The sequence below is a fragment of the Conger conger genome, chromosome 17 (genome assembly GCF_963514075.1).
Source record: "Conger conger chromosome 17, fConCon1.1, whole genome shotgun sequence".
NCBI lineage: Eukaryota > Metazoa > Chordata > Actinopteri > Anguilliformes > Congridae > Conger > Conger conger.
The window spans coordinates 10,292,458-10,314,407 of record NC_083776.1 but is presented as its reverse complement, the minus strand read 5'-3'; the positions used below and the strand labels follow the sequence as shown (position 1 = coordinate 10,314,407).

General features: G+C 40.3%; 2 protein-coding genes across 3 annotated transcripts in view; one reads left to right on the top strand and one right to left on the bottom strand.

The window, feature by feature from the left end:
• The window catches only part of LOC133116891 (inactive dipeptidyl peptidase 10-like), a 64,076-nt gene extending 62,047 nt beyond the window's left edge, over positions 1-2,029 (top strand). The window contains exons 25-27 of the mRNA XM_061226897.1: positions 732-804; positions 1,443-1,516; positions 1,895-2,029. Coding sequence (XP_061082881.1) covers positions 732-804; positions 1,443-1,516; positions 1,895-2,029 — 282 coding nt within the window. The remainder of the gene's footprint in view (positions 1-731; positions 805-1,442; positions 1,517-1,894) is intronic.
• A 7,176-nt stretch (positions 2,030-9,205) lies between these two features.
• Positions 9,206-21,950, bottom strand: part of LOC133116435 (inactive dipeptidyl peptidase 10-like) — a 182,460-nt gene continuing 169,715 nt past the window's right edge. For both annotated transcript variants that reach the window (XM_061225955.1, XM_061225957.1), the window contains exons 16-26: positions 21,181-21,302; positions 18,498-18,545; positions 17,594-17,692; positions 17,416-17,485; positions 16,571-16,765; positions 16,342-16,396; positions 16,136-16,235; positions 13,992-14,050; positions 10,731-10,803; positions 10,471-10,544; positions 9,206-10,150 (exon numbers count right to left, since the gene is read on the bottom strand). In XM_061225955.1, the coding sequence (XP_061081939.1) occupies positions 10,016-10,150; positions 10,471-10,544; positions 10,731-10,803; positions 13,992-14,050; positions 16,136-16,235; positions 16,342-16,396; positions 16,571-16,765; positions 17,416-17,485; positions 17,594-17,692; positions 18,498-18,545; positions 21,181-21,302 (1,030 nt within the window). In that variant the 3' untranslated portion in view covers positions 9,206-10,015. The remainder of the gene's footprint in view (positions 10,151-10,470; positions 10,545-10,730; positions 10,804-13,991; positions 14,051-16,135; positions 16,236-16,341; positions 16,397-16,570; positions 16,766-17,415; positions 17,486-17,593; positions 17,693-18,497; positions 18,546-21,180; positions 21,303-21,950) is intronic.

Sequence of the window (21,950 nt, the reverse complement as noted above, 5' to 3'; positions counted from 1 at the left end):
CCATTATTTTGGCTACCATAGCTGGAAGAAGATGTCTTAGTGATTTTTAAAGAGAGTGGTTGCTGGGGAACATTTGGCTGTTTCAATGTTTCACAAGCAGCTGGAGATAAGACGATACTGGCATGGAAGTCTGAGGAAAAGAGATTGTCAGATTGGGGTACCTGTCATTGAAAGCACATACTCCTCAACAGTGATGTCCGTGCATTGGTTCGAGATGCAGAGCATAACAGGGAAACACAATCAGACAATCTAGGGTTGGCAGTTTCCCCAAGAACAGTCCATTCAGAACTGAGAGGGACACAAATAGATGGTGTTTTTACTTTGGCAGTTTCCTGTAGCCATCTGTCTGTCTGTCAGCTTGTCTCTCTGTCTGCCTGGGTCTGCAATGCCCAGTCAGTAAACAGGAGTGCTCGTTCTCCTTAATTGCAGGTCTGCAGGACCTGGGGAGGAGTGGCCTGACATACAGGCATGCACAACTGCTTATCGGCTGCTAATTGCTAATTGCCCCGATTATGCTTGTTCTTAAGATGCCCTGTGAGGGTCTTAATGAGGCATTCCATGCTTACCTCTGCTCAAGATCACTTGTGGAGAGCACTCTGATTTGGAATGTTTGCCATCAGCCTAAGGGCATTGCTTCCAACAATTTTGGTGATTGTTGTACTCAGTCGAGCACCGACTCGATTTATACTGTACCAGTCTACCAGGTTTAATCATATACCCTTTCTGCGCAGATCTCCAGTCTTCTACACAATATTACTGGGACAAGCTATCACAATTTTCTCATCGTCCATGGAACTGCTGATGGTGAGCGTGTTAATTTGCTTTAATAGGTAATATGCGGCACTTTACTTAATGTTTTACATAAGGTCAAAATCTGCACCATATGCTTGTGGTCATTATTGCCAATTCACCCGGGATTACAGTAATTGCGTATGCTTTATATCTAACTATATTTTATATTGCACATTGTGGTTTGGTCTTTGGGTGTATGCATGTGGGGATGAGCTTTAGTTTTCAGTCGCGGTACATGGTGGTTTTTCTAGTAATTACATTTTTATGAGCCAAAATATGCCACATGGGTCACGTGTAAAGTAGGGGCAAGTGTCAGAATTGTGGACTTACATTTTGTGCACGTCACAGGTTGTGTTTGAATGTTTCATCTAATTACTGTTGTGGCAATGGTTAAAATAATGTGTGCTGTTCGAGGTGGGTGGGATTGGGTGTCAGATCACAAAGCGATGGAGACATGTTTGGCTGAGTGATGTGGGTTGGTGTGGGTTTTTGTTTGGTTACATTGATTTTATTTGGAGTTTGAGGGGAGCAAGTAGACATGGTAAGGCTGAGGGGCATTAGTTAATTCCGGGTTGTTTTTTTATGTAACTGAATGTTGGACCGTGTCATGTACAGTATATGGCAAATCTCTCTCTATTTCTCTCTCTCAGCCACCATTCATTTCCAGCATTCAGCTGAACTGGTGAAACTCCTGTCAATAGCAAATGTGAACTACACATTACAGGTATTCAATTCTACACTACCTCATTATTTATGGGTATTTAGTTCTACACACGCACTAATGTGCAGGTTTAATTTGAGGTTCATATTGGATAATGCATGCATGAATTACAGCCCTGATTATACATACCTGTACGTCCCCCATTTTGAAGAAAGAAAAACATGCTCAAATGTAATTGCAAACTGTTCCCATATGAACGACATTATCTAATGAATTACATTTTATTGAATTTTAATGAATGAAATTGAATAGACAATGGAATCGCGGGGTTTTAAAGCGTGTGGTGGTAAAGTTCTTCAAAATCTTTAATGCAGTTTTTTTTAAAGTACTGCGCAAAATGGATTTAATCCCCCCCCCCCCCCCCCCCTTGTTTGCCCCCAGATCTTCCCAGACGAAGGACACAACTTGGCTTCTCTCAGAAGCAGACAATACCTGTTCAGTTCCATCATCACCTTCTTCAGAGTGTGCTTTTACGAAGGCACCCACCAACTGCCAGAGTCCAAAGAGGACGACTAGAACTGAGCTAATGAAGAAGGAAGGATCTAATGGCTCAAATGCTTCAGTCAAGAACATGTTCTAGCGCCTTCTTTGAAGGAGGCCACAGCAGCAAAAAGAGTGTCTGCCGACGCTGAAGGAACCGTTTATATTATGAAGAGGAGATTGTAGAAGTACAGTATGTATGCTTCAGGTAAATATGCTTATTTTTCAAGCCTGTATGGCCAGCAAAGAGTGAGAATTAGTATGTATCACGGAGAAGTGAAAGAAACCAGGAAGACATTCAATCATCCTCTGAAAGGCCGTGCTGGTTGCCATGGTAAAATGATGAATGAAGGACTGTGAAGTTTCTCTTTTGAATAAACCATTTCTTAGTAGATATTGTTAAACATTCTCATATCACTTGTGATTAAACTCAGATGATGCCAAAGTCGCTGGAGGAGATAAATGTATTTTTGAGATGCAAGTTAATTTGGGAAACATACCACTCTTCTCTACCTGTGCTGTGATTATGATTATGTATACACTCACCGAGCAATTTATTAGGAACATTATACTTTATTACACCTACTTATTCATGTGATTATCTAATCAGCCAATTGTGTGGCAGCAGTGCAATGCATACAATCATGCAGATACAGTTCAAGAGCTTCAATTAATGGGGAATGGGGATCTATGTGACTTTGACCGTGGAATGATTGTTGGTGGTAGACAGGGTGGTTTGAGTATCCCAGAAACTTCTGATCTCCTGGGATTTCACGCACACTAGTATCTTGAGTTTGAGGTGCAAAAAATGGTTCTGCCAACAGAAACGCCTTGTTAATGTGAGACGTCAGAGAAGAATAGCCAGACTGGTCAAAACTGGCAGGAAGGTGACAGTAACACAAATAACAACACATTGCAACAGTGGTATGTAGAAGACCATCTCTGAACAAACAACACATCATAACTTGAACTGGATTGGCTACAGCAGTAGAAGTCTAAAAAATAAGTCTAATAAATACCTAATAAAGTGCTCGCTGAGTGTATATTATGACCAGGTGACAAAGAGGGCCCTAATTAGAACACAGTTCATTTCAGTTAAACTTTCCCTGAAAGTGTGGAGCCGTGGTGGCCAACAGGCTAAGACGCAGCGGAATCGTGGTTGCAGTTTGCTGTGGTTGCACACCGGGGACCGGGGTTCGATTCTCGGTCCTGCCAAAAGCCAAGTTTGGCCAGCTCACGTGGGGCAGCAATAATTGGCTCGCTGCTCCAGAGGGAGGGACTTGGCAGGGTTAGTAGATCACCGCACAACAAGCACCTCGGGCGCCTCGGAATCATGGCAATGATATCGGGCCGCCGAGGGACGGGCTATGGGCGGTGTATCTAATACTACTACCTCCAATTGAATCAGACGAGGTACAATTGGCTACCAAATTGGGAGAAAAAGGGGAAAAATCCAAAAAAAGAAAAAAAAAACGACAAAAAAAACTTCCCCTGAAATTGTGTCTGACGTAGGGATAACGGGGAACCTATGACATGGGACATAATACTCAGTACTTAGAAAACCCTTATTTGTCCCCTCCCCTAATCAAGGGGATATGAAATGAGACAAATATCATCATTTTTATATATAATTATATGTATATATATATATATATATATATATATATATATATATATATATATATATATATAATTGCTTTCAAAATAGCACAAAAAGCACAATGTGAATAATGTGGCTTATGAACGTAATTAATCCTCTACTTGTGAATAGCACCTAATTCAGAAAAATAACAGCTTGTTAAAATTCGGTGATTGCAACTGTGGTTGGAATGGAAGCCAGCATCCCCAGGACCAGATGTTAGCAACCACTTAGCATCTACAAAGGCCATGCTGATGTCATTCATACCATACACCAACTGTACAGGAAAGTGTCCCCACAAATCTCCCTGCCAAGGCTACTCCCGTGGAGCTTGCTGATGAACAACGGCAAGCTTTCAATTGTTCACAGTTTTAAGCGTTGCTCTTTTATAAAGAGTAAGGGTGGTAACCCCAGTGTTCTGACAAAATGGCTACTCTACCTCCAGCCACATAATGCCCCCCTACATCTGATTGCTCCACAGTCCCTTGCATTCCCAATTTGAGTCCCCAGTTTGTCACTGCAAAGGGAATTGAGTTCTCATTTAACATGCCTGGTTCAATAAAGAGTGCATTATACTGAAAGGCATCATGATTGGTTAAATCAGAGTTACACCTCTGCCACACCTTTTACCCATTAGATGCATAGTCTCAGTCCTACTGTGCTTTTCCCAATGTACACTATTACAATTAATTTTGACTCATTATATCTGCAGAAGTGCTTCCAGTATTTATTTATTTTCTAGCACGGGTTTACAGTTGTGCCTTTGTAACAAATGGCTGATGTGTTTTTTATGTATTTGATTTGTACACCCAGGTACACTAAAACTAGGGGATGGTTCTGAAGATTGGTTACAAATTATAATGAGCATATTTAATCATTTCAATTGGACCAATTATCCTAATTAGTCTTTCAGCTGCATGATGATTATCAGTGGATTATGCACATGTTTATATTTAGCAAATATAATTACAACGTTTTAATTTAGACTTCACCTGTCCGTTTTTCTGAACTTAAGCCAGTGGCCAGGCTGATGTCGGTGCGTCAGACTGGCTTAAGCATCTGGGGCCTGTGTCTTGGAAGTACAGTATCTCAGCTTCAAATCTCAACTCAGCTACTCTCTACATAAAATGCAACTTCCAATTTGCATCTTTATTTAAGTTATTATGGGATGATTCATAAAGGGGAACCTCCAGTGATACATGTGCCATTTTTGGTTGGTGAGGGGGGCGGTTTCTTTATATAGGGGTGAACATAGCCCAGCCAAAAACCCCTCCGAAGCAGTGTAGCTCTGCAGCGTAAGTCTGTCTGATCAAAAGAGAGCGAATTTTGAAACTAAGCACAAAGTTGGCTGGCTACCCAACTATTCAATTATGTGAATGATTATCTCTGTTGGCAGAAATCATTTATTTATTTATTTATTTATTTATTATTTTTGTTTATATATTTGCTCTTAAGGCCACCTGGACCAGGTGGAAATAGACAGAAGACTAAGCATTTACATGTGAAAAATCTTCTACTGAGGAAAAAATCGAGAAAATCTTTTTTTCCAGTGAGCTGGTGAGTCAGGGGCGAACAAAAACTTATCTGGGGCAGTTTAGATCTGCTGCATTAGTCGGCACGGGGACTGATCAAAAGAGAGTGACCAGGCACCAGAAACTTGAGACTAAGCCAAAAATTAGGTGGCTAACCTACTTAGCCTGCTTCATGATATACAGGCCCCAGATCTGCTGAGCAAACAAGATACACAAGTAAGGGAGATCTTTTTTTTCTTGTTTGAGTGATATGTTGTGAGAAAAGGATGCAGATGTCTTTGTAAATATGTACTTCTGGGGAAACATGGAGCCAGTTGAGTTTGTTGCTTAGAGTATGGCTTTTAGTATATAGTCAGATATATCAGTTTTTGTATATTTGTATGTATGTGCAGAGGGTGTCAGGACACAGTGAACAGTATCATGCGTTTCACAATAACATACACAGGAATGTTTCATAATAACATACTTTATGTAGGTTTTTTTTTTTCTTTCTTAGAACTTGGGTATTTGTATGTAATGATATTTTAATTATGCAACGATTACCGACATTCTGTGTTCAACAATAACGCTGCCTCTGCTACTGTGAAGCAAGAATACAACATAAGCAATACAAGTATTTGGGTATTTTGTACACAAAAACTATCTTGAATTGATGTTTGCAAGAGTTGTCCAAGGGTTTTCGGTGATTTCATTCATTAAATCTAGGTCATTGTGGAAGTATTGTATTAGTGAAACAGTATACATGTACAGAATACTATATGTATTTCATTGGCCTTATTCCTATAGTATGTGCAATGTTTTCATTAAAATGATGTGACATCTCTGAACCTCGCAAAAACAAATTCAGTGCTTTACATAGGATACCGTCACATGTTTTGTACAATGATATTCTCAAATTATTGAGATGATGCCACCTCACATAAGAACATCTCTCTGACCTCGTCTGGCACTTGAATGATCACACAGTTTCAGTTGCATATCTTACTTGGTGTGAAGAAATGCAGTTGGATCATTAATACACTGTTCATGTGAACCACATATCTTTAGGGGCTCTTGTGTAGACAGTAATGTTGGTAATAAACAGTTAATACAATGTTATTTTGTATGTTGATAGCTGACATAGACTGTTCATGCGTTACTCTAGTACAACAGATTAGCGTCCCTTTGATGTCAGTAGTACTAAAGAAAATGAATGTTTACAAAAACTTATGAATGCCATTTTTAGAGTTGATTAGTTGAAGAGTTAAACACTGGGTATGTACAGTGATAAGAAATTTACGTGTGTTTTCATTCATACCAGACAAAAACAGCACACACTTTGACATCAAACTATACATTGTCCATGAAGACAGAGATTGTCTGTAAACAATACTGTACTGTATGTTATTAACATTGTTACCACTCAATTAATCAGCTCTTTAATTCCAATTCACATTACTGTTATTTTATCTGTTTGAATTATTTACTTCTATACTAATTATTTCCTGTGATGAAATCCCTGTAATAGCACTGTTTGTGTGTACTTGATCGATAATCCATTTTATATACAGGAATAAATGAATTATTTCAAAAGTACAACATATTTTTATCTCATTATGTGTCCTATATTTCTCTGTCTCTCTGACTTCAGCTGTTGAAGGACTGAGCGGTTAATTTTTGTATTGAACCTCATGCTCAGATTACAATTACATTAACTCTTGCTGTGGAGGGAGCGCCACTGGAGATTTCAACCTATAATCTCTGATCCACCAGCCTAGTTTCCATTGTAGTACCCTTCCTCCCGTGGTTGTGTGTGAAGATGTCCCACTTCATCAAATCAGGTACAATTATACGACTTAATTTTTGTTGTGCAGACATCATGACATTAGTCAGCCATTTCAGCATTTTGTTGCACTTCCATGAGATTTCCTGATGAATACATACTGACAGCCAGCCAAGCAGGGGCTCCAGTTAAGAAGGCCGTGTGCTTAGTGTGGTGATGCATCCTAAAGTCCGGTTAAATCCACATGCTGGCATTGCTATGGCTGACAGTCCTGTGAAGGACTGCGTAATTGGCTTTGGCGTCGCTCAGAGAGACACTCGGCTGGCGTGGTATCCCCCGTCTCCTTTCTCAGCAGCACTGACGGGGAGCCTGGATCTGAAACGTGGGACTTGGCTGCAGCATCTGCACTGTCCTCCAGCTTAGGCACTGCAGCAGTTCAGCTGGTAGAAACGCACCGATGGCTGACCATGAGTTTCTGAGCAGAGTGCCAATGCGGTACATTCATCAAAGTGCTTCATGTTCTCGTAACGTGTGACAAAATTTCTACTGGACCCATCTACCCGTCTCTATTTAACACACTCGGTTGCACAGATGTGCAAAACTTCAGAAGGCTATAGTCATCCCACTCACACACACCTGAAATAGGTAGCAAAGAGTTTGTTGCGAGATGAAGTTCGCAAGTAAAAGTGCTCACCATGTGGCTTTTCTGCATCTCGTGTGGCTCCTTTCAGGAACAGACCGGAGCCTCCAGGGGCCTCTTCAAAGGCATGATGGAACTTTTTTTTCTCTCAGAAACCAATACTTCCTGTGCTGCTGAGCAAAAAGGCTGCTGCAGGCACAATACCCAGGACGCTGCAGGTAAGGATTTTCCTGTAATAAGGCCGTGCGCATCACCCTTCAGGATGGCTTCCGAGGATGATCTAATTCCAGTCAGCAGTTCTGAACTCAGCGTTGACCGGGGCTCAGCCTGGAGGCGGGCAGCCTGTCACCACCATCGCTGGAAACATGCTGAAAAATGTATACACCAGCGTACACAGCCCGTGTTCTATGGATGTACCTAGAAGGATGCCGTTTGAGGTCAGAAGTGCTATAAACATAATTATTAAAAAAAATAAAACTGGCATGTGTGAATACTTGAATCACAAAATAAATACGAAAATACATTTGTACGAATACGTTAGACACAGACAGCAAGATAGTAGGGAGGTGTGAGTAACTATTTCTTCACTACCATCAGTTTATGCAACCTAAAATTATATATTTTGGATTTCAGATTGTTTTTAATGTGCCTAATGAAAACAACCATTGTGTCTAAGATGAGTTTATGAATGCCGTAGACCTGAAGCATGAAGCATGAATCAACTGGTCTAAAAGTGTAAGAAGGCAAACAATGAACCCTTGCACACAATAATTAATCACAGCAGAAAAAAAAAAAAAATGTGTCATTCCCACATGAAAATGACCGAGTCTTCACTTCACATAGAGTTCTCTCAAGTCATATGGTAAACATTTTAGCACATCGAAGTAAACTCACTGCACCATTGTAATGGAATGTATGTGCAGGTGGAAAATTGATGACACAGATGCACTATTTGAGTTTCGAGGGAACCAGTGTCAGCCGGCCATTAGCAGTGATGTGGGACGGCAGAGCAAAAGACAACATCAAATAAACTATGAGTCCCATTCGACAGGGATTATTCTGACAGCAGAGACCGTACGCAGTGGCTTATATTTTCAGTCTGGGACACAGCACAGGATCTCAATGCTTGGGCATCTGGAATCATGAATGTGAAGGTGCTGCTTATTCTTCTCTGTACTCTCCACAGCAGCCTGGTAGTGGAGGGGCAGGTTTTATACATTTAATTTCTCTTCACAGATCATTTGGTGAGTTTGGCAATCACCATAATTCATGTGACAAAATAAAAAATAGATCCTTGTATTTAACTCTGACTCAAAGAGCAAGAGATCATTATAACTGAATCCAGGCAAATGGCTTGACTTTAATCCAAGTGTCAATTAGCATCAACGAATCATTACGGGTATGTACTTTGGGCAAACAAAAAATAGGTTTCCTCAGTTCTACCTCAAGATTACGGGGACAGGAGGTATGCGTCCTATGTCTAATTTTCCACCATCACTGATTTGATGCTGTGTAATTATGAAAAATATATTTTGTTTTTCATTGAATGCCCAGTCTCCATAACTATGCCCACTTCTTATATTGTGAGTTTTACATATTGTGGAGTGTGATGTAACATTAATTTCATCACCATGACTCATAGACCAATTTTTTTTAGTTTATTTATAATCATTACTAGAAGACAATAACAATCAATCCCACACCCCACCACCACCCTCCCTTAAAAACAACCAAGTGAACAAGAACAAGCATTACAAAATCCACCCGAAGAAGAAAAAAAAGAAAAATAAATAAAAACCAAACACAAGTCTGAATTCAAATAAATCAATCCCCATAGACAACTATGAGATCTGACGTATCTCAAAAATATACGTATGTACACAATCTGCCGTATTTGTACAAAATACCATATCTTTGTCAGGGCCAATGTGATGTCATGACGTTTGGGCAGGAATTGCACTTGCTTGTGGATGTCACAGTAATGTTGAGTCTGCATTGCTGAAGAAGGGCGGGGGCGTGTTTTATTGTGCAGCGATACAAACGAAAGAGGGTGAGTATGAGACAGGTCTGGGCTGGGGAACGGTAGGTATGCTTCTCTTTTCCAAATGGCTACCACAACAAATATTTACATGGAATAATGAGTGGCACTGAATGAAAACAACCATGCACTTGTAACTTCTCCCCCACCCCACCCCCACGTGGCCCTGTGCTTCACTTAGAGAAAGCGCTGAATTGAAGGTTAAGGGGTGTCTCGATATATCTGACCCAACTTCGGCTGTGCGGGGGCCCCTGTGCTGTTTGGTGGGTAAACATCGTCCGTCCGTGCTGGAGACTCCCTGCGACTCCTGACAATAACCTCTGTATAACGTTTGGCCCAAAAGCCTTCAGGACCACAGTAGTCATTACAGAAAAAAATGGCAAAGTCCTGCTGATGGTCTGTCTATCGGCTCTATTCCTCCTCCTCAGGCTCCTCTGGTAACAGCAGTATGTCTTCTTTAAGACATTCCCGGAAAAAGGAGGTGAGGGATGCGTGGAGATGCCGTTGGCTCTTCTGCGAGAGAAAATGGCCCTCGTCGGGGTAGATCTGGAGAAGGAAGAAAGGGTTTGGACTGTCGCTTTAATTAGGCTGTCAATTTTGCCACCCACTCATGAGAAGGTGACATTGGAACATACTTTCTATTACCAGGAAAGAAAATCAAACAGGGTGAGGTTGGATGAACTTGGAGCTTCTGGTCATATTTAAGCTGTGCAGCTTAGCCCAAGTCTGAGGGCGTTGCCTTCATCAAATACTCATAACTGATCCCTCATGTGAAACAGCAAAAGGTCACAAGACCAACAGGCACTTTCGCCAGTCCCCTGAGCAACATTTAATGAGCACTGAGATTTGCGAGCTGCTCTACGTACCTGCATTGTGTAGTTTGCACCAACTTTTATTAGGTTTTTAATCAATTCGGCAGAGTGTTGAAAATGAATATTATCTGGGGGAAAAAAGCACAAATATGTCAGTAATATGGGTTTGGAAAGTACAAAAATATAGGTTGAATATAAATTGATTTTTTCTGGTTGGATTTGTCCAGTAAAAATGGGATAAACTCAGAAGCAGAATTAGCTATGTCCTGTGGCTACTGGTGCTTCATTTGAGCAGAGAAAACAAGCTTGCTCACCATCCGCTGTTCCGTGTATCAGCATCAGGTTCTGTTCTCTCAGCCCTCGAACGTTCTGCAGCACACTGGAGAACTGCACAAAATCACATCAATGCACCATTACTATGTATGCCAGTGACAATCAAACTGGTGTCCATGCTGTGTAACCCATGGTAAAACAGCTGCATGTGGATAGGGGCATCAGCAGTTCTATATAGCATGCCTGTAGGTTGCCACGTATCTCCACTTATTTCTTCTTAAACAGTAAAAACCACATCACAAAAAGAGCAGATGAGAGAACACTGCACCTATAGACCTTCTAATGTGTTTGAAGTTTCTTTTAGAACAATGCTATTAGATCAGAGAAATATGGAGGTGAATGAGGATAAGTAGCACGGTGCTCTGATTTATGAACACGTTAAGCATGTATTTCATTTCCACCTGACGTTTAAAAAATTAAAAATATAAACTGTAAATTAGGTTGAGAGAATTGAGAGAAATGAACAGTTAGTGGAATGTGTAGATACCCCCCACAGTTAAAGGGAATTGAGGGCAGCCTTTAATCCAGCACATCTCCACCAAGCCCACACGAACACATAATTCCCCAGCAAATAAAAAGCTTATAGCGTGTTCCATACTTTCAGATGGCGGTTGCTCTGAAATCTAAAGTAGATATCGTCCAATCAGAAAGGGTAATAAATGCTAATGACTGTTGAAATGTGTACATAATGGCCTGCAATGGTCCTTAGCCCTGGTCCTAGAGAGCTGCATGCTCTGCTGCTGTTCAGTGACTCGCAGCCCTTAATTGATTGTTTAAAAACTTGATTATGTAATAACCTCATGTGTTTTCTTTGGTTTAAACTGGTTGCTGATTTTATGGTGAAAGCAAACAGGAGCAGACCCTGTGGCTGTCCAGAACCAGGGCTAGGGCCTCAAGCTTAAAGCGTGGGTTGACAGGGGGGCAGATAATTCCCCTGAGACCTCTCTCAGCGCTCATGCTGGATCAGCACTTATGCTCAAACTGAAATTGCATCTCCCGACAGCGGTTGGAAGGACCAATTAGCCTGCTGGGTGTCAGACTGTAAAACCATAAAACAGCAGCAGGCAGTCATAGGATGAAGTCTCTTATCTGGTGCTACCAACCTACAAGCCCATTGCGTCTGTACTACAAGATCTGCTTTTAGAAACCAGCTATAGGATGCTGTGAACCAACTATCCTTTGGTAAAGATTAGGGCAATCCATCTGTTTTCTGTTGTATGAATATTGACTTCAGTTATCTGATCAAGTAGGATAAGACTGGGAAGATTGGTATTCACAGAGATTCACAAAGGTCTCATGGCAGCTGAAGAAATCTCATATAGACCATCTATGCTTTTTCATGTTTCTTTTCCCTTTTCTCACTATTTTTCTCCCTTTTCCCATTATTTTGGATTTCCTTTTTTAATATCTTCTTTCTAATATATTCCATTCATATCTGTATAGATATTATTTCTTGCATTGTGGAATTCCTATGAATATAGCTCTTGTGAAATAATAGGTGCATAAAGATAATAATATAGTTTACAGTTTTTCCATTGAAATAGATTTTCATCATATATTTCCTCTTTTGTATTCATTAATTTATTTCACAATAATTAGCAGCAGTTCTGCAAGAATACATTGCTTTTTGATGAGCAAGAGCACTTTAAGCCTAAATGAAAATGTATTGAGTGTGATGATGTCACCTGGCCCCCTTAACAACAGATATGGAATGGAGGCGGCTGTTACAAATGATTGAAAAAATAATATTAACTTTTGATAATTGATAATAGAAGACATTGCTCTACTTTGGATTGCTTTCTTCATGTATAAGTCTTTTGACTTACATGTAAACAGGAAAACACACTGAGATTATAGATTCTTTTGGAAGTAGTGTGCCCTGCACATTAACACATCTTACTGACAGATTGTGCTCCTCTCCTGTGGAACAAAATGCCTGCTCATGTTCGGGGTGCAGACATTATCACCTTATTTAAATCTAGGCTTAAAACTTATCTTTTTAGTCTGTCTTATAGTTGAGGGGCAGGAGTGGGTGGCTGGCCTAAGCTATAGAGTCTCTGGTGGACTTGACGATCAGTGCTGTCACTGGATCATTATTGGTAGAGCTTGTTGAGCTGAACCAGTCATGGTCTGGTGGTGACTGTCTCAAGCCTGCCCTCATGGCTGTGTTGGCCCCTGCCTCTGCTTTTCTTAGCTATGCTGCCATAGCCTTATTCTGCCGGGGTTCTCCTTATCGCACCCAGGCACCTCTCTCTCTCCTGCTCTGCTTGACTAACTACCATCTGAACCCCTAACAATGTTTCTTTCCTCTTCTCCCTGCTCTGGGCACCTGGTTATGAAAAGATGTCTTTTCTCATAAACGTCTTAAAAATTAAGACAAAAGTCTCATGTATTTTCTGATTTTCTGCATAATTAATGTCTTTAAAATGCGTTGTATTCAATTTATTTCCTCAAATAGACCATATGCATGCATTTCAACAATAAAAACAGATACTTTTATTTAACTTTTTTGTATTTTTCTTTTTTATTTCACTTTTATTCTTCATGCATTAAATAAATAAAAAATGATGTTTTCACTTTTTAGTGACAAATCAATCCACTTTGTTTATTTTATAACTTTAAAAGTAGAAAGTAAACTTTGTAATAGTTACCATGGAACTCAAAAGATCAAATCTGCTGTCAAGGAAACAGGCTGCCTGGACCGCATTCTATATTTCTAAAACCACAGAATGCATTCGAGTAATGTGTATGAACAGGTAAAGATAGCAAATACCTCTAAACTGAAACATTTCCGAAATGTTACAAAACTACTGTAAAACCCCCAGTGTGGATGTAACCTAAGTACTCTTTATTTAAACCTGGGTTCAGGCATTCTGTACAAAAGTAGGAGTGCACTTCAGCCTTTTCGCTCATATTGGATGAGGTTGTGATTGGGACAGGTAAAACCTTAGATCAGCACTCCTAAACTCAAATACTTTATGAATATCATCAACGGTAAAGCAACAGACTACACGAGACGAGTAAGCTCCACTCGTCAGGATGGGACACAACAGTGTAAAACACGTCAACGTGACATAGTTGCACTGGCAATTCCACAAAGTTACGCTGTCAAACAGCAATAAAAAACAGTGGCATCACCTATGCTCCTGTAGCACCCGAGCCTGTCAGCATGTCTGCAACGCAAGAGCATTTTTCACAGAGCAAGGATGTAATGAGAAGGGAGTAAGAAACAGTGAGCTTACCTGGTATTTGTCATCTTCCCCTGCCGGCATGCCAAGGTATCTCTCTGAGAATGCTGATGCTGCAGAATTGGAAACATAACATCTCTTAAGAAAGTATGCTAGGATAAGCTATAACTAGGATATAATGGGGCTCTTATAAGAGTTATTTTGCGAAGGCAAAATGTTTCTTGACAAAAAGCATCTGATGGGAATGTAAGAGTCCTGAACACAGAACTGCCTGTGTTTTTTCATCTGAAGAGAATTGAGTGCTGAAGGCCCCGTTTCATTTTTATTTTCAAAAACAGGGAACTGTCAAGTCAGTCAATATATACTCAATTTACAGGAACACACATTCTGAAAACGAAATTCGCTGAAACAGAGGGGAGACAGAGATCTCCAAAACTAAATCGTAATCTCTTCATGTTCCTAATGCATTGGTAATCACCATATACACATAAACAATGCAGTTCAATTTTGTTAGTATTTTAAAAAGATACTTCAGATAACATGACTTTGTAGACCATTATTAACCTCCAGTTTTCACTGCTGAATGGTATGTTTATATAGGTGCCATTTTCCAGATTGATGTCAGTATTGTAATTTGACGTTTTGGTATTATTATCATTCTTCCACTTGCTCCTGTGAAATTAATTCTGTTAGTATTCTTTAGAATGGTTAATCCTCCTGGAGGACTGTCTAGCAACACCAAACAAACAAACAAATAAATAAATAAATGAATACGGACTGATAGCCATTGCTTCTCTGGTGAAACCCCGTATACTTTTTTGTGCCGTTAACATTGACCTGCAATTAACCTTGATTGTAAGATCTGCTATACATTTGCAAATCAACATCTACTTAAACTGAATCTTGCTTTACACACCTCACTCAGAAGTATGATATGTACCTGTAGGTATACAGCACAGCCACTATATCTGCTTCAGGATTTAGTGTCAGCGTCTGCTCTTAATGATTTCATTAACTCAGTCATGATCTGATATTTGTATAAGCACCAGTTACAGCTGCAGACTGCAAGCGAATCCTAAATATTCTATTGTGCCCAAGTACAGGAGTGAAGCAGCATAGTTTACAGAGCTGTCAGAAAACTAAACCTAAGGTAATTAGCTGAAAATAAAACCAGCATGCAGGCTGGCCCTCCAGGAACAGAACTGCTCGGCCCTGGGTATACAGTGAGCTGCCCGTTCTGTACTTTCTGACAGCGTGTGTTTTATGTCAACAACTTACAACAAGGGCAAAGCTTGAGCCAGTGCTTAGTAACTACTAAATTATGAAGCAAGGCTGTTTTTCTGTATCTGTGTTTCAATTACTTAAACAATGGTAAATATACTGTAGGTATACTGCATGTCTTTATTCACTGAAGACATGAGGAATGTAGGTAAGCCATATAAGTACCTAAACCTAATAAGATGTTCAACTCACAGTTCTGAGCATTTTTTTGGCAGATGCTCTTATCCAGAGTGACGTACAGTTGAACCCCCTGTATACTTAGCACTGTTGCACAAACACAAGGATGGTTGTATTGTTTTTCCTTCTCGAGAATATACAGTAGATAACTGTCAAGACATTTCAAACCCAGACAATCATTCAATTAGCAGATCAATAAAATAAATAGTCAAGTCAAACCAGAATACAAAATTGAGAATTGAGCCCACGAAGAGCAGAGGCACTGCTCTGCTGCTCATTAAAGGCACTCAACTCCATCTTTATTCTCAGAGGGGGAGGAATTTTAACCCACAGTTCACTGTCATTTTTCACTGCTGCAACTTTGGTCTGCCCTGTCCTACGCATCCAAATAATATTATGGGCACCATGCCCAGGGCTGCAACTAATACTGCTAAAAGTGGCAATGTTATCACCAACGGCATCAATACATTTAAGGGGCCCAGTGTCACTGGGCCCAAGATTCCTGGCAGACTCCCAGCCTGTGCCAGGGGAACAGCAGTGTTCAATTACATGCAGTTATAACCTGAAAGATGAGAACTTTGGAGGATCAAAGTGACATTATCCTTTCAATGCAGTCTGATATCCACACACTTCCAATTGATCTGACCTGTGAATATAGTTTCAGTATATTCCATGTTATAGCAAAGGCTAGTTAACGGTAATGTGGTTCTTCATACGTATATTATATGCGATGCACTCACCATAAAGTTTCCAGTCAGTAACTGGAGACATTGTCACCGCACATTTAAACAGATTTTCTGTTGATTTAAGCATCATTAACGTGACATAGCCACCATAATCCTGCAAAACAAAAAAAAAGAGATAAGCACATTTTGTAAAATGAGTTATTATAGAGAAACATGGACGCCATTTTTAACAATCATCGAAAGATAATTCATAGGCCTACCTTTCCAAATATCCCTATTCGTGTATTATCGATGTACTCAAATGTCATCATATATCTGAAAAAAATAGTACATTATATAAGTTGAGCATTCTGTATTATTTTACTTCTCTCAACAAATGAAGTGAAGGCTTACAGAGCTGACCAGACATGATGAGGTAACCCAATGACAAAAAGGCTGCCTCTGAAAGCATCGCTCAATAATAAAGAGGCTGGTTTCTCAGGCACTCACTCCACTGCCGCGATCTGGTCCTGCACGTCCACGGTGCCCAGGCGCTGGTGGATGGCCTGGAGAACCCTCTGGCCCTGAAACCCGCTCCCCCTGCCGTCCAGCCGGGCCACGATCACGCTGTCCGAGCTGACCAGAACCGAGTCCCAGTCCAGCTGGAAGCGGTCGTTCACCGACTGGCCTCCGGGGGTGCCGTCACTGTAGGGACACAGTCGTATTCTTTTACAGCTACGCATGTGGCCTATCTAACAGTGTCCAGCACATTTTATTTAGTTTCTTAAAGAAACCATTCAGCCACAATTATTCATTGTAAACAGAGTTACAGTATTTGGAGAATTTTTTTAATAAGAAATCTTAGTCCAATTTAAAAACACACAAAGATTCAGGAACGAAGCATACAAATAAGTAAAAATATAGCTATAGCAACAGATAATTTGCATGCAAGGGTCAATACAGCACTCATGCTGAAAAACTAATATTTCACTAATTAAAGTGACCTTAAGGCAGCCATCATTTTTTGCTGAGCATGTCCACCATGTTACTTTTTTAGGATTATTAAGGAACGGTGAAATATGGTTGCTTTTGGCAGAGGAAGGTGGTGTATAGAATTAGCACACTCTAAAACTGACTTCATAGAGAGTCTTTAAATTTTTGCCGTTGGTTTCATCAGCTTTTCAATTACCCAAATCAATTAGTCAATTATGCAGTCTGCTGGATGCCACGTTTCAGACTGGACTGAGAATGTCCTGCTGGAAAAGCACTTATTGAGATGAAAGAATCCTCAGTAAGGAAATTAATCCTGATTATACAAGCTTTGACATGCAAAGGCAAGACAAAGGAATACCCACATGACCAAGAGAAGGCCATACTGCCGGGATTCAGAGAAGTCGTGTGGGTAGGCGATCTTCAAAGGCAGTTCTGAAGGAGGTAAGGGGGAAAAAAAGAATGCACTTTTAAAACAAATAAATAGATAAATAAATAAATAACCACGTGTTAACTGAATGTTGAACAGGGAGTGCCGTGTACCAAAGTGTTCCGTGGAGATGACCCGGTAATCTGTCAGCTGGATCCTCTTCATTTGCAATGCTGATTTCAGAACGGTGTTGTTTTCCAGTATGAAGTAATCTATATGACAGAGGTTATCACTATTACTGTGGCAGTCATCTATTAGAGAAATAACACTCCATTCAATCGCATCCTTCTTACTTGTTACCCCACACACGCACACACACAATGCATGTACACTTGCACACACACACACACACACACACACACATACACTGCTCTACTTTCAGCAAGCTCATTTCTATATCCTTCCAGCTGGAACCTTACTGTTCGCGTAATGGAATCGGTGTGTGTCTGAATTGAAATTGAGTTGAATAGGCATACACTGAACATACAATAACAGTCGGTGGAAACAATACCACGCCCTATCTGCATGAGGGTTGCTTAATGCAGCTGCAGGACAATGTGTTGAAGGGCAACTCACAGAGCTAAGGAAAAATTCCTTGGCACAGATCAATGGAACAGAACATGTTGTTAATGATAAGTTCAGAACAATTTATGCTGTGTATAAACAGCAGGCTTTGCCTACAGGTTACAAATTGAATTTGAGCCATTTCAAGAAAGAAATTAAGAAAGAAAACACAAGTTTGTGCCGAGTTGTGGTCAATGTTTAATTTTCATCCTTTCATTTCAGTGTGTTTTTTATCTAACAATCAATATTATTCTCATTAGAAAATGACAGTCGACCCAAAGTTTCACTTGTGTATTCCAGTCCTGTTCAAATAACCCTTGGCAAATTACATTTTGTTTTTTGAACAGCTGTTAACATTTTGAACGAAATATTGACATACACCCCATGCCTCCTGGCTAGTACATTCCGTTTTGAAATCTGGTTCTAACCTGGGAGATTGAAATCAATACTTACTATTAGCATTATTAAGACTGTGCAGGATTAACATTGGTGCTCCAGGACCTGTTATAATAAAAGAAGATTAAAAATGTTTACACTGTTGAATGTTTATATCCTACAGTTGACTCCACAACTTCAGACATCATCAGTATGCCTGTGGCTCTCAGTAACTGATGGTTTTATGGAAGACTTGTCACCCGCTTGTAAGTTGCCTTATTCAACCATCACGTGGATGACTGACTCCTGTAACACTCCGTTGTTTTGCTCGATGGAGCAATGAATTAATCAACAATAAAAAATGGTCTGTAATTGCTGACTTGTGGAGGTTTTGAAAACCTGCAATATTGGGGATTTCTACAGACCATAAAGGTCAAGCCAAGGTTCTCAATCATAGGCATGTACTTGACCAATAACCTCTACAGCTCAGCTATCCAAAAATCAATACATTCACCCACAGCCTTTTTTGTAGATTATCTCTCAAAGATCTCTGGTGTATGATTCCCTGTCCGATCACCAGCCAATGGCATGCAGGGAATCCTGGCACAGACAGGGATGCTGCAGGGAGGCTCGATGAAATCTCTCCCCAACTAATCACTTATTTTATTTAATCTGGTGGTTAATTCTCCTTTCACTCTAACTGCAGTCAAAAGCAAACATGCTTCAACATCAAACATTATATAGTATTCCAGAGAGAAAAGCATTGTAAATGATTCACATAGATATGTGACTGACACCATGCGGTGGCTCTTCGGCTATCACTACCCAGCTGCAAACTCCCATCATGCACTGCTCAGAGAAACACAACGGGGAGGAAGGGAAGCGATTTGACATGGCCGACGCTCAACCTTCCTCTGGTGATACAGGCCATTCCATTATAACTAGTTTCCTCATTTCCCGCACCACAGCTTAAGATAAAAACTGCTTAAAATGATTAAAGTTCTTCATAATCACCAGGGGTTGTCAAATTAAGGCATCGGTGCAACAGTGTGCTGTGTGGTTATTTAAAATTGAAGGTTTGATTCCTTCAAAATTCAAGGAATAAGATAGTATCTCTGTAAGTGCACAAAATCATTCCACTGCTGTAATTAGACCTGTTAACTCACGGTGACCAACGACTTTAACATTGTTTATACCGTAATTATAATTTAACTGTAAAGCCGTTGCCAGTGGCGGCTAACGTATGAGGCTTTTAAGCTAGCCAGTAATCGATGGAGCAGACGTTTCATTAAACAGGCTCGCTTAACAGACCTTTTTTTCATCAAGAAGCACATGGATTTTTTTTTTTAATTAAAAAAGATAATAAACTATAATTCAGAGCATTGAGGTATAAAACATTATTATATAAAGATATAATTTTCTGTGAAAATGAAAACTACAGCACAAAAGGTAGCACTGCAATAATATTCTCCTTTTAAACAGTTTTATGAAATATAGACTCTTACTATGTATTCTTTTTTTCCATTGTGCTATTTGCAGTATAAGTTAATGAGTGTTTTATGGGCTACATTTAATGGCTTTATTTCTATAAAATGGATAAACCAAATGGAGAAAATTGAGTTCAATGTGGAATAGTATTTCCTAGATAGATGGGCCTTCATCACTCATCAAAAAAGGACATTCACATGCACCAGAAAAGTGATTGAACACAATTTGTTTTGATGCCTGACAACAACTAATTTCTGAGACAGCACACGCAACTTAAGTGGGCTCATTGTATTTACAGGCACTGTAAAACCATGGATATTCTCTATCTAGCCTCATGGGATATACTGTAAGTACCTCTGAGCACTACAGAACTACAATTATGTTATCATAGGTACACTTTACAGCAGTTTCAAAATGAAATGTCCGCTGGGGTTGCTAAAGGGAAGCTTAGACTATAACAACCTCCCTCCTGACAGAAGACTGATGAGAGAACAGGCTTGTTTGCTCAAGAGGCGGGCTTAACCACGCTGTTGATTTAGTATAGTGGTTCGCATGTCAGTGTCCCGTCGGTTTCCGGGTTCGAAAGCCACATTTATACAACAACATATCAAACTGCTCTGCGTAAATACTACAGACTATATTTGATCAAAGCAAGTCAAGGAGGAGGGGCGGGACAGAGACTCTTGATCAAAAGTTGCGAAATATTCAGCTTCTACTTTATTTTCTTTTTCATGTGAAACATTTAGCATAACTTGCTATCTGATGTATTGAACTGGATTTTGAATCAGGGATATTTTTCCCAAGACTATTTTTGCCATCTACTGACATTTTCTATGATGGAGTCACCTGACTAACCAGTCAGATTGTAGCCTGAACACTGACTATTTTCCACAGGATGGAAAGGAAAATACCAGCGCAGTGACTGATTTCTCATTGCTTTAGGCTACGCTTAATACAGAGATTTGAGACAATAGACACTTGACAGTTGCGTGGTGAACATTTTGCATCACAAATGGCCATCAGCTGTAAAGAATTGATACATAAACCATAACAAACCTGACGTGGTTTGCCAAAGTTCTACATGTCCTTATAACTCAACAACGAATTGATGAAAGCACTTTAAAACGCTTATCTGACCATGTTTTTTGGGTAAGAATCTGACTTTAAGGTGCGAATAAAAACCAGCAGACCCTGTGGCTCTCCAGCCCTGCCTCCCGTGTAACTCGGGCTGAGCGTTAGCCTGAAGTCTGAGTGGCAGCGAAGGGCCTCATACCTCTGCAGTTCAGGATGAGGTGCTGCATGCCGGGGCTGATGTCCGCATCGAAAAACGTGCAGTGTGCCCTGTGCAGCTCACAGGTGAGGCAGCGGCGGGGGAACTGGCCCACTGTGGACACGCTTTAAAGAGAAACACAGAGCACAGTTAACACAGAGACACAGAACACAGTTAAAACAGAGACACAGAGCACAGTTAACACAGAGACACAGAACACAGTTAACACAGAGACAAAGAGCAAGGTTAACACCGAGCACTGTTTCACACAGAGACACAGAGCACAGTTAACACAGAGCACGGTTTCACACAGAGACACGGAGCACAGTAAACACAGATCACAGGTTCACACAGAGACATGGAGCACAGTAAACACAGAGCACAGTAAAGACAGCACACTGTTTCACACAGAGACACAGAGCACAGTTAACACAGAACACTGTTTCACACAGAGACACAGAGCACAGTTAACACAGAGCACGGTTTCACACAGAGACACAGAGCACAGTTAACACAGAGCACAGTTTCACACAGAGACATGGAGCACAGTAAACACAGAGCACAGTTTCACACAGAGACACTGAGCACAGTAAACACAACACACTGCTTACAGAGGTATACTAGGTAACATTGAGACATTGAGTGCCAGTTAACACAGAGACACAGCACTGCTTATCACAGAGACACAGAGCACTGAAACACAGACAGATAGAGCAATGTGAATGCTATTCAAGTCTGCTAAACGGGGAGCACATTAATGCAATATATTTTGT